We start from the raw sequence: 12,505 nt of genomic DNA on the forward strand, positions 1-12,505 counted from the left end.
AAAAGATTATTCCACAACAGGAGGGGTAATAAAACAACTGATATTTTGTTTCATGTGGATGTTTTAGGGATCAAGAAATCAGAAGGAATCCATCAGGGGCAAAGAAAGAAGTAGATGAGGTGGTACCTTCACATCAAGAGGGCTTGGGCAGCCCATCCTCAATGCAGCAGGTGGGGTGGAAGCTAGTGGGCTGTAACACCAACAGGCTATGCTTCACTTCTACTTCTAAGGAAATTCCCTGAGGTCAGGATAGGAACTCCACAAAAACAGGTTTACTGTAGCCACCTCATACCTACCACCATCCATCACCCAGGTCTTAGCTGCTATCTCCCACTCTCTGCCCACCCCATCTCATATGTAAGGATTCCCAGCTGCTAAACTTGTTCCCCTCTGTTACCAAGGATCCACATCAGTCCTGATCCTGGTGTAGCAGACTACAAGCCAACCAGCTGTTTTCAGGGACAAAGATAAGCTATTAAAATGAACTTGTCCCCAGCACTGAAGTTCACGTAAAAACTTAAGAAAAAGACCAGAAAAGACAGAATGTCCCCAGGTTCAGATGGATCAATCTGTCATGTCTGAAGTGACTGTTCTTTCTAAAATTATCCTGGGCTTAAGCAGCATGGTTTGTAAGACAGCTCAGGTATAAAATCTCTCTCTTGTATATATGAGTCTGTGTCTGTATTCTCTCATGTGAGTTGGAAAACTGCTTTCCACTATCCTCCAATTCTCTGTCCTACAAAGCAGCTTGTGTGATTTAATCCCCTAAAGGCCAAGGCATCTTGCTCTGACCATAGTAGCATTAAGCCCAGTGCAGTCATTTACAAATACTACCTCATTAAACTCACAAATAAACCCATAGGGTAAGAAATCATTGCTATCACCACTTTCCAAATGAGGGAGCCAAGGCTTATGAAGTCAATCACTCACTCAAGGTCAGGCAAAAGGAAGAAGCAGCTTCACTTCACTGGAGACTCCAGGCTTGACCTCAGAGCCCTCTCACTAAATTGCCTGTTATTTTAAATTGGTGGGCTAGTGTGTCAGGCAGATCCTGTGCCTCAAATACTCATGGACTGTCTGTTCCTGACATTGGTCTATTTTTATCACTGCCTACCATGTGGCAGGCCCTGTTTTAGGCACTGAGAATACAGCTGGTGGAGATCAGACCCTTGTTCCCATGGAGCTTGGTTATCAGTGACAGAGATCAGTCATCATGGTGCTTCAGGCACTAATATGCACTGTGACGAAAATGCGGCACGGTAATGGGCTGTGGCAGAAGAAGAAGCCTGTGCCCTGGGTGGTTGGGGTCTTTTTGATGCTAAGACTGAGAAGAGCAATGAATAAAAGTCATTGACCCCAACTGCTTGGAAAGATTTGCACTCAGAGGCCAGAACAAATTCAAATGCTGTCGTTGACAGGAATGCAGCTCTCAGAAATACATCAGTGCCGCTGGAGAAGGATGAGAGGAGGATGGGGCAAGAGCTGAGCGCAGAATAATGAATGGACGGGAGACTCGTTAAGGAGTCCAGCCTCTGCTCCACAGTGGATGGGGGCCCTTTGGTGGGACCCAGCAAGGACAGTAGCTTACCTGATGTCCATGTTAAACATCTGCTTGGGAGGAAGCAGAAGATGAAATATGAAGAGGGAGGAGAGTGATGGGAACCCCCATCACATGACAACCATAGGGACCAGAACGGATCACACCAAAGTAAAGTAGACAGCCACACAGAAGAGCCAGCAGGGATTCTGGGAAGCCTGGCTGAGGGTTCTGAAAAGGGTAGAATAAAGGATACCATCTGGGATGTAGGCCGAGTCAGTGAGTAGATCTTTGCTAGACCTTTCTAGGAAGGCTTCCAAAACTGCAGGTCCTGTGTTCCTGACTCAAAGACCATTAGTCTTCTCAGATCATATTTCCCTGTGGGCAATCTCAGCTTTAAGAGTCAGTGGCCATTCAGGTCCCTCTTTTCTGGCTCTCCATATCCATTCAAAGCACAGTTGAATGTTCTGCCAGAAGTATCTTTTAGGTATTCTGCTCTATCATTCCCTGTGGTATCACCTAGGTCATGCATACATGTGTCTAATTGGGCCTCCCTTCTACCACGCCCACCGTGATGAGCAAATGGGATGCCATGACACCTTTAAGGATGAGGTCCAAGTCCTAGCCCTAACCTGTCAGGTGTACCCCAAACTCCTGCAGCCTCTGCTTATGTCACCTCCCTCCTCTTTCTCTGAAGTTTACTTGCTCTCAACACACTTTTGTTTCTGCGCGATGTCTCACTCCTCCCTGGCCCTGCATCCTTCTGGCCTAATGATCTTGTGTGTGTCCACCACAAGCTCACTTCTCACCATGGAACTCCTAGTGATCTGCTTTGTAGCACTAAGACACAATCCATGTCATTGATGCCCATCATAGAACCTGCTTGCCTCTGACCTGGACCTTCCAACATGGAGGTCCAGCTGAATGTGCTTCTTGATACATACGTTTTCCTATATGATGGACATGGGCTCTCTAAAATATTTTTCTCTTTCTTTTTTTCTAATATTTGTTAAACAAAGGGGAGAAACACCATTTACTTGTTGGATGTATCCTTCTCATGATATAGGCAGAACCCAGAACCCTAGAACTATAAACTAGCCAGCTACTGGCCTGGACTAAGAATGCAAGATGGAAATGTGATACACATCCTTGCCCCTCTGCATCCTGCACTGGGAATCCAGACAAGCTCAGCAACCATGAGATGATGATACTGTTCTCACCAACACGGCAGTAGAAACTGCCCCACCCCACGTACCAAAAGCCATAGCTTCCAGGATCAATTGTTAAAGGAGATGAGAAGCAACATTAAAGGCCTAACTGATTTGTGGTTGTTGGTTTTTTTTTTTTTTTTTAAGCTATTTGTTCTTCGGAGTGCCCACCACCCAGCTCACAAATAATCACACAGAGACTTATTATTACTTATAAATGCCCAGCTTGGATTGGCTTATTTCCAGCCAGCTTTTCTTAAATTATTATCCCATATACTTTTGCCTCTAGACTTCTTTGGAGCCTATCCTGGCACTCACTCTGTAGACCAGGCTGGTCTCAAACTCACAGAGATCCGCCTACCTCTGCCTCCTGAGTATTGGGATTAAAGTCATGCGCCACCAACACTCGGCCCTTTGCCTCTGGACTTTTATCTTTCTCTATTCTATATACCTTTTTTTACTTCTTATTCCGTGGCTTTCTGTGTAGCTGGGTAGCAGGCCCCTGGTGTCCTCTCTCCTTATTTTCTGGTTCCCTGTTCTTTTTCTCCTATTATTCTCTCTGCATGTCAGTCCTGCCTATTTCTTGCCTGCCTAGCTATTGTCCACTCAGCTTTTTATTAGACCAGTCAGGCGTTTTAGACAAAGTATCACAGCTTCACAGAGTTAAAACAAATGCAACATAAAAGAATACAATACATCTTTGTATCATTAAACAAATATCCCACAGTACAAACATTTCAACTAATATTCCACAAATACCAGTTCCTAGCCACACTATAAGAATGCAGCCAGAACATATTTTCCACGGGTAAACCAACCAATCCCAAGCCTTGCTCCACTACCTCCGTTACCAGGCACTCTCCTAGCCATGATCCACTTATCCAGTCATGCCACTGGGAGGCAGATGCCAGTCACCTAGGCACAGCCTTGTACCTCACAGCCTGCAAAAATTATCCAAGCTAACTACCAGTCCTCCACCTGCATCATTCCTTTCCCCCCCTCAGAAACTGTGATGAAGGTTCTTATTTATAACCTCATCCCCACTTTCTGGCCACCCCTGGTGTTGTGCCTATGTGTCCCTAGGAAGCCTGGTATGGCTGCCTCTCCCAGAGCTGAGTGGCGAGCCATGCTCCCCATGCACTTGCCTTCAGATCTCTTGGCTAGGATATACCTCAAAGGCTCTAGGAATAAGACACTGTCTGCTAACTGGACAGAATTGGCAGAACTCCAAACCCAGTTAAAACCTCACACATTAGGTAATTCTGTCTTAGCCCAGGAAATTATGTTAGTGTCATTTCACTGTCAACTTCCAAGGCTGGTTTCAAACCTCCAGCAGTAACATTAAAATTAAACTCTTCTATTTTGTTTTGTTTGTCAACAAGGTCTTCCATAGCCCAGATGGACCTCAAACTCACTATGTGCCCAAGGCTAGCCTGGAACTCATGATCCTTTGTCCATCTCCAGAGTGTGGGCATTACAGGTGTGTGTCACCAAGCTTGGCTCTCAAATGAGACTCTTGAAAGAAAAGTATACTACGCTTAGTTATATTGCAGCAAAAGAAAGGATGTGGGGCAAAGGTCACTTGAGCTTCAGGTTCCTATCTGGAACAGCAACCCAGTTACCACATTAGACCACTGCTGGTCAAGGGAGCTCATATCCAAAGGCATTTTGCAAGCTCCTCTTCAGGACTACTCAGGGCCACCCTACTGAAATTCCTGACACATGCTTGATTATGTCTATAGATATTTTCCAGAGCTGAGGATGTTTTATTTATATCCCACACAAGGGATTCCTACTGAAAATAGAGTTTGAACATCCCCAATCTGAAATCCCCAAACCCAAATGCTCCAAAATTTGAAACATTCTAAGCACTGACCAGAAGCCACCAGTGAAAATTCCATACCTGGCCACATGTGACAGAGAAAACAAAGATGCATCAAAATATTAAATAATATCACCTTTAGGTTGTGTGCAATAGATGACATGAAACAAATAAATTTTATATTTAGACTTGTGTCTGAGCCCCAGGGTACCTCACTATGAACTCACAGATACTCCAAAATTCCAAATATTTGAAATCCAAAACACTAAGAGCTTGGGACAAGAGAGAAAGAAAATGAGGACTAGAGCAACCCGGCATTTGTGCAGGAGACAGAAGGAAGCATGGGGCACATTCATTCAGTCCAGGCCACATCCATTCATTCATTCTGTAACTCTCAACAGCCAAGGCTAACATAAGCAGGGGCTCAGGGAGACCATTGCAAACAGAGGGCAGCACAACTCCAGGTGGAGCACTAATCCAACAGACACCAAACACAGATGTAAACTCAAGGAAGGAGGAATGGGAGAGAGGCCATCTGTTTTAGTTACTGCTCCTACTGCTCTGATAAACTACTCTGACAAATACAGCTTAAAGGAGAAAGGGTTTATTTTGGCTCTCAGTTCCAGGGTATTTATAGTCCACATTATAGAGAAACAAAGTCAACATCAGAAACTTGAATTGTCTGGTCACGTTGCATCCATTCAGGAATAGGCAACAAGGAATGCTGCTGCTGGACTTACAGTCGATGAGCTCACCCAGGGGATGTTGCCTCCTATGGTAGGCGGTTCTTTCCGCCTCCATGGAATGAAGACAATTCCCACAAGCATGCCCACGTCCATCTCTCAGATCATTCTAGATATTGTCAGGTTGACAATTAATACTAATTAACACCATCCTAGATTGCAAAATACCTATGATAAAACTGACACAGCTCAGTCAGTAAGTGCTTGCCTTGCAAACACAAGGTTCAATTCCTAGAACTTTTTTTTATTTTTTTCAAATAAATGTCAGGTGTGGTGGTGCATACCTATAATCCCAGTGCTGGGGAGGCAGAGGCAGGCAAATCCCTGGGTCTTGATGACCAGTCAGGCTAGCCTACTTGGTAAGTTTCAAACCAGTGAAAGACCCTTGTCTCAAATCAAGGAGAGAATGGTTGAATGGTTTCTAAGGAACAACACCCAAGGCACACATGCACCATCCCCCATGTGAACTCCTTCATACACACACACACACACACACACACACACACACACACACACACATACTCTCTCTCTCTCTCTCTCTCTCTCTCTCTCTCTCTCTCTCTTTTAAAAGTATCTTTTGCTCTTATGTGGAACTGAAGGAGGTAGGGGTAAAGAGGAAAGACAAAAAAGGCTGTTTACCCCACTTACTGCTGAGTATGAGAACATTCACAGTGAATGTTGTTACTGAAATCAGTTAAAAGAAGGGCATGGAAGCAACTTTATCTAGCAGGCATTCTCTGTTACCTCATTACAGTAGAAACAACTTCCAAGAGTCTGTCTAGATCCCTGGAATCATCAGTGCTCACAGCACATTGCTTTCTGTAGACTGTTGATACTACTAAGGCTGAATCCATAAAAGGTGTCCATGGAGGGTAACACTCCCTCAGAGGTAGGGTCTTAACTAAGCATGGTGCTGACATCCTGGGGTGCCTGCTCCAGGAAGGGGGGGCCTCATCTTGGTTGGGGAAGGTGATGCTTCAGGCAGGGATAGAGAGCAAAAGCTCCATCACAGCAAGAATAAGCACCAAGGCTTGCTTGGTTGACTTGCAGACACATGAGTAGCCTGGGCAACAGCTGCCCTGGGGGTGGGATGCTGGGTGCTGGGGCACAGGTTTTAAGCTGCCTGGGCTCAGCACGGGGCACTTACTGAGCGCTTGTCAGCCTCTGCTCCTTGCTGGCCCTGCAGACACGCGGTGAGCTTCTTGTGTGTACTGTGGGACACTTGTTTCACCAGTTCTAGGCGCTTCTCCACCTGCACAGACAGTGGGAGGCACAGTGAGACAGAGGTCAGGGGTAGACAATGGTGAACTGTTACCACAGAGGCAAGGATTTCTGGACAGAAAATGCCCAGTGTTGGAGAACTGAAGGGGGGGGGACCGCAGTCTGGGGGCTCCCTTGGTAGTCTTTGAATCTTTTCCCCAAGAATCTTATCTAAGTTAGTAATCTCTCAAATACCAAGCCCCTCACAGGCTTAAATAAATGTATTTTATTACATACATATACATGTATGTATATACCCGAATACATCCCATGGTATATTTGCAACTGACCCTGTGTTACTCACTGTGCTCCATACAATGTAAAGCCTGTGACAACAGCTCTGACACTGTCTTGTTTAGAGAACAGCAGGGAGAAAGGTCTGCACATGCTCAGTACTGAAGCATGTCTCCCAAGTATTTTTACTATGTGGTTGGTTAAAGCCATAGACTGGGGCTTGCATCTCGGGGAGCCAAAATAGAAAGCACTGTTGAAAACAATAGTTTCACTCCCTAAGAGTTTGCATGGGAGCAGCAGAGGCATGGAAAGTAAACATCCTTGGTGTCTAACAGCAAGGTAAGTGACAACCCACCTGGAGAAGGTCTTCGCTCAGAACTTCAGTCTTTTCTGCCCTAGAGGAGAAGTGGAGAGAATGGTCAGCAAATACATGCATACATTTATACTTACACATATATACATGCATGTACATGTTAATACATGTTCACATTTATATATGCATAGATTAATACATACACATATGCATATATGCACACTTTATACACACAAACATATATAGATATATATAATACACACTTAGGTAAGAACATAATCTAATGACAAATTCTACTGTTCTTGCACAGAAACTCCAGAGAAGCAGAAAGGAGTAGCAGAAACTCTAAACAGGAGAAGATAAAGACAATTCTAGAATTTTCCAGAAATACTAACTAGCGTGCCAGCAAAGCACAATGTTCAAGGTGCTCTGGAGTGTCCTACCACAGACTTGGACCTGCATTAAGGACAACAATCAGACTTCTATTTTTTTTTCTTAAGAAGACTGCCACACCCAAGCATTCAGTCTTGCTTATAACAGCAGACAAAAAATAGCAGGATACAAAGGTACAATTTATAAACAGCAAACACAAAGATAGTACTGAATTCTAACCATGGCTTGACTAGCAAGTGTTAGGACCTAGTTGCAGCTGACATGATCAATGCAGAAAATGACAAGAAAATGAAATGCCTCCCCCTCAAAAATTCAGCAAGTCAGGCATGGTGGCATTTGCCTTTAATCCCAGAACTCAGGAGGCAGAAGCAAGTATATCTCTGAGTTTGAGGCCAGTCTGATCTACAGAGTTCTAGGCCAGCCAAGGCAACATAGTGAGACCCTGTCCAAAAACAAGAATAAAAAAGACCAAAACCCAAACAAACAAAACCCCAGCAAGAATGCATTAAATAAGTTAAATCTACAAACATAAAATCTCACCACATACTAGCAACAGACCCTTGAAAATACTCTTATCAATGGTTTCAAATGATTAACTTCTTAGGTATCAGTCTATCAAGATAAAGAGCCCATAAGCTAAATGAGGTGATTTGAAGAGGAATGACCCCCATAAGGTCAGATGTTTAAATATTTGATCCCCACTGGTGGCTCTGTTTGGGTAGGTTTAGATGGTGTGCCCTTGACAGAGGACGTATTCCCTTGGAGGTTGGCTTTGAGAGTTTAAAGACTTGTGACATTTTCCTCTCTGTGCTTTATGCTTGCAGTTAAAACTGTGAGTCCTCAGCTTCCTTCTCCTACTACCATGTCTTCACTCCAACAACATGGACTCTAACCCTCTGGAACCATAAGCCCAAATAAAATTTTCTATAAGTTGTCTTGGTCATGGTGTTTTATCATAGCAACAGAAATGTAGCTAATATATCAGGAAATTCCAGAGTGGTTATGAAATAATTGACAGACTATCTAAATTAAGTGGGGAGACACAGTGTGTCTGTGAACTAGAGAACACAACAGAGTGAAGGTACCAATTCTTCCCTAAACTGTCCACAGCAGGACTTACTGTATAGATAAACAAACCAACTCCAACATGGATAGTATCATGCAGAAAAAGGGAAATAACTAAAGCATCTCTAAAAGAAAAATAAGTTATAGCACTCACATGATCGGATTTTAAAATTAAATAACCAGGAGGATGGCATTGACAGAAGGATAGAATGTACTAGCCAGAAATAGATCCAGACTTATGACCAAGTAATCTTGAAAAAGGAACAAAGACTATTTGAGGAGAAGAAAGAATCTAACAAACTATCATGGAACACAATATGCAAAGGTCTGAATCCTGGCCCTATACCATCTATACAAATTAATCACAATAGACCACAGGTTTCAATAGAACAGGAAAATGTGGAATTTTCAAGCACAGAAAGAAATGTCTGTGACCTTCATTAGAGCTGTGGGCTCTAACTGATAACATTAAAAGCATTCTGCATAAAAGAAAAAGAATTGACACATTAGACTTCTAGCAAAATGAAAAGCTTTTGCTCCATGAAAAATCCTGGTAAAAGATAAAAGAAAACCCATAGAGAGAAAACATTTGCACATCACATGATAAAGGAATGATATGAAAATTATATACAGATTTGTCCAAGTCAGTAATAAGAAAAATAATTCTACTAAAATAAGCACAGAATCAGGGCTATAGCTCAATGGTATAGTATTGGCCTGACAGGTACACAGTCTTGGGTTCTATCCCTGCTACTGAAAAAAGAGGCAAAAATAATGAACATGGAAATAAAACACTACCAAGGAAGACATACAGTTAGCACACACACACACACACACACACACACACACACACACACACACACACACACACACACACACACACACACACACATCAAGCTCTAAGGACTCTGACAATGAAAAGTTAATGAATTGCTGGGGATGGGCATGACGGAAGTTCAAGCCAGTGAATAATCGCTGGCACTTTCTTTCTTTCTTTCTTTCTTTCTTTCTTTCTTTCTTTCTTTCTTTCTTTCTTCCCTTCCTTCCTTCCTTCCTTCCTTCCTTCCTTCCTTCCTTCCTTCTGTCCTTCCTTTCTTTTATACCAACGGGAGATGCAGTTTATTTACACCAGCAGCCATGGGGGCAGAGGGAATACACAGTGTTTACAAAGTTAGCTACCTATACAGGATGGATTACATATGCAAAAATAAAAATCTCAAGACCACAGAACAGCATGAGCCCCACTCCCCTCCCCCAATGACCCCAGCGTGCCCAGGTGGCCCCTGGGCATGTGGGGGTCGGAGGAGTGATGCATGGAAGGAAAATCCACTGGCCATGGAAATTAGTACAGAACCCTCCTACACATTCAGACACATGATAGGATACAGGGTGGGTACCCAGCCAGGGTGGGGAGGATAGGAATTGAACCCCACACAGCCTGCTGTTAGAGGGAGGAAGGGGGTTGTTCCTAGCCCCTATTCAACTACACAGTAGGGGCATACTCCCCAGAAGGAAGGGGTTTGTTCCCTCAGGGTCCTGGCTGGACCAAGTCCATCTCTTACCCAGCCTGGGCAGGGGGCTTTGCCCTGAGGGTGAGCCAAGGAACAATAGGGAAGTTTTTGTGGATAAACCAGTTCCAGAAGTACTCCCTCTAACCAGAGGAGAAAGGAAGAGGTGGGAGAGCAGAATGACTTGGCCTGAGCTGCAGCTACTTCTCTGAAAGGAGAGCAGCCTGGGCCGGCTTCCCCTGACCTTCAGCAGGCTCAAACTGGAACGTACACTTGCCATGTGGCCTAGCAATGTTGCTTCGGAGAAATGAACTTCACACATCCTACACACATAAACACACCTATGAAGACTCAAAATCTGGGAACCATCTTTATGTCCCCCAGCAGATGAAGAGGTTCTGGGACATTTCTATTAAAGAACACTACCCAGTCATAAGGGTGGAATGCTGACACATGTCATCACTCAGTTCAAGGTCAAAGCATATGCTCTATGCATAAAAAAAATCACAAAGGGTTATACAGACAATGACTCTACTTACAGAGCATTCTGGGAAAACTCAGGTATAAGACTAGAAACAAGAGCTTTGACAGTAACTCCTAGGATGGAGCTGGGGCAGGTTTGTTTATGATAAGGCAACATGAGAAAGTTTTTTGGTTTGGTTTGTTTGCTTGCTTTTTGTTTGGTTTTGTTTGTGATAGAGTCCCTGGATGGCTTGAAACTTTCTACAGAGACCAGACTGGCCTTGAACTCACTAAGATCCACCTGCCTCTGCCACCATGCCCAGCTATGAAGGAAAGTTGTGGAATCTTGTTGCAGAGATGGCAGCACAGACCAGCATATCCATTAAGACTCCCAAACTACCATGGTAGCATACTAAAAGTGAGTATTAAAAAGATAGCAGAAATCTTCTTAAACATAAAACTGTGATACCAGACAATATCCCACAAGTCCAGGAGGGGAAGTGACTAGGTAAATGTTTTGAGTTCCGGGCATCATTCTTCAGCAAGGCTGAAGTGATGACCTTGATTCTCTTAAACTGAGACACATTGAACATTCAAGAGCATTCCTGGTAAAGAAGAAGTAGGCTATGGATCTACTAGAAGCTAAGTAATTAAAAAGTAACTAAAGCAAGGCTTAACCACTGAAACACAGGAAAACAACAGAGGTCAGTGAGTCAAAATAGAAAAATGAAGCAAAAAGACATTATACATGAGATCAAATATATCAGAAAACACACCCAGATGAAACATTCTAGTTAGAAAGATGGAATTTGTTTTTTGTTTTTTGAGACAGGGTTTCTCTATATAGCTTTGGAGCCTATCCTGGCACTCGCTCTATAGACCAGGCTAGCCCCGAACTCACAGAGATCCTCCTGCCTTTGCCTCCCGAGTGCGGGGATTAAAGGCTTGTGCCACCAATGCCCGGCAGAATTTTTTTATATCCTTTTGCTGTCATGTGTCATAGACATCCTGATGTTTTGGATCTATAGGTTTGTCCCCTTCATGTGCTCCAACAGTTAATAGATTCAGTGAACGTTAGGGAGGCCCAACTCATAAGCCCTGTTTCTGGGACTGTGTGGTAGCTGGATATCTCATCTTGCTAACTTTCCCTCATCATCACTATCTGGATGAACTCTCCAGCACTGCCTAGGCTAGCTAACCCAAAGCAGCCTGCAGCAAGGAGTAGGGCCAGTTCTCCTACTCTCAGGCCCTCAGATCTGGGTCCCCTTGGCTCATATAGCAAGGGCCAGCTCTACTGTTTCACCCAGAAAAGGTGCAGGGTCCTCTCTCCTGATTGTTGTAGGGTCATATGAGGTGGGACAGGGTCAGCTCTCATGCCCTTAGGGCTGGTTCACCTGCAACCCCCAACAACAGGGTTAGCTCTAACATGCTTCCCAGGTGGGGTACAGGTCCCATTCTCCTGTGTGCTGTAGCTGGTATAGGGCAGGGCTAGTTCTCTCACTTTGGGCCAGCTCTTGAGCCTGCCACAGGTAACAAGGGGCATGTGGGGGGCAAAGATGTACACCATAGATAGCTCAATGCTAATCAGAAAAGCTCTATCTAACAGGAGGAAGAAAGAGACTTGAAGAGAAAAAGAGAAAATAACAACAACAACAACAACAACAACAACAACACACACAAAGCTATTTCTAAAATACCAGACTTGGGAGGGAAACCAACAAGCAAATCCCCCTTTGCTGTTTATCTGCAAAGCTGATGATAGAAGATGAGGTTTCACACATGCTAGACAAGCATGTTCTTTCTGATCTGCATCTCCAACTATTTTTAATTAATCATACTGACTTTAGGAGAGAAGATTGCAATATAATGCTTTAAAACACTACCAGTCACTTCAAAGGATCACAAAATAAACAAGTCAAAGCTGATAAAACTTTGGGAAGTACTAAACATGCTGAGGTAA

The 12,505-nt window shown here is 43.8% G+C and overlaps 1 protein-coding gene across 2 annotated transcripts in view; it reads right to left on the reverse strand.

The window, feature by feature from the left end:
• Positions 1-12,505, reverse strand: part of Arhgap44 (Rho GTPase activating protein 44) — a 159,423-nt gene that overhangs the window by 69,951 nt on the left and 76,967 nt on the right. For both annotated transcript variants that reach the window (XM_027427147.2, XM_035447638.1), the window contains exons 2-3: positions 7,160-7,199; positions 6,458-6,562 (exon numbers count right to left, since the gene is read on the reverse strand). In XM_027427147.2, coding sequence (XP_027282948.1) covers positions 6,458-6,562; positions 7,160-7,199 — 145 coding nt within the window. The remainder of the gene's footprint in view (positions 1-6,457; positions 6,563-7,159; positions 7,200-12,505) is intronic.

This window comes from Cricetulus griseus, chromosome 7 (assembly GCF_003668045.3).
Source record: "Cricetulus griseus strain 17A/GY chromosome 7, alternate assembly CriGri-PICRH-1.0, whole genome shotgun sequence".
Lineage (NCBI taxonomy): Eukaryota > Metazoa > Chordata > Mammalia > Rodentia > Cricetidae > Cricetulus > Cricetulus griseus.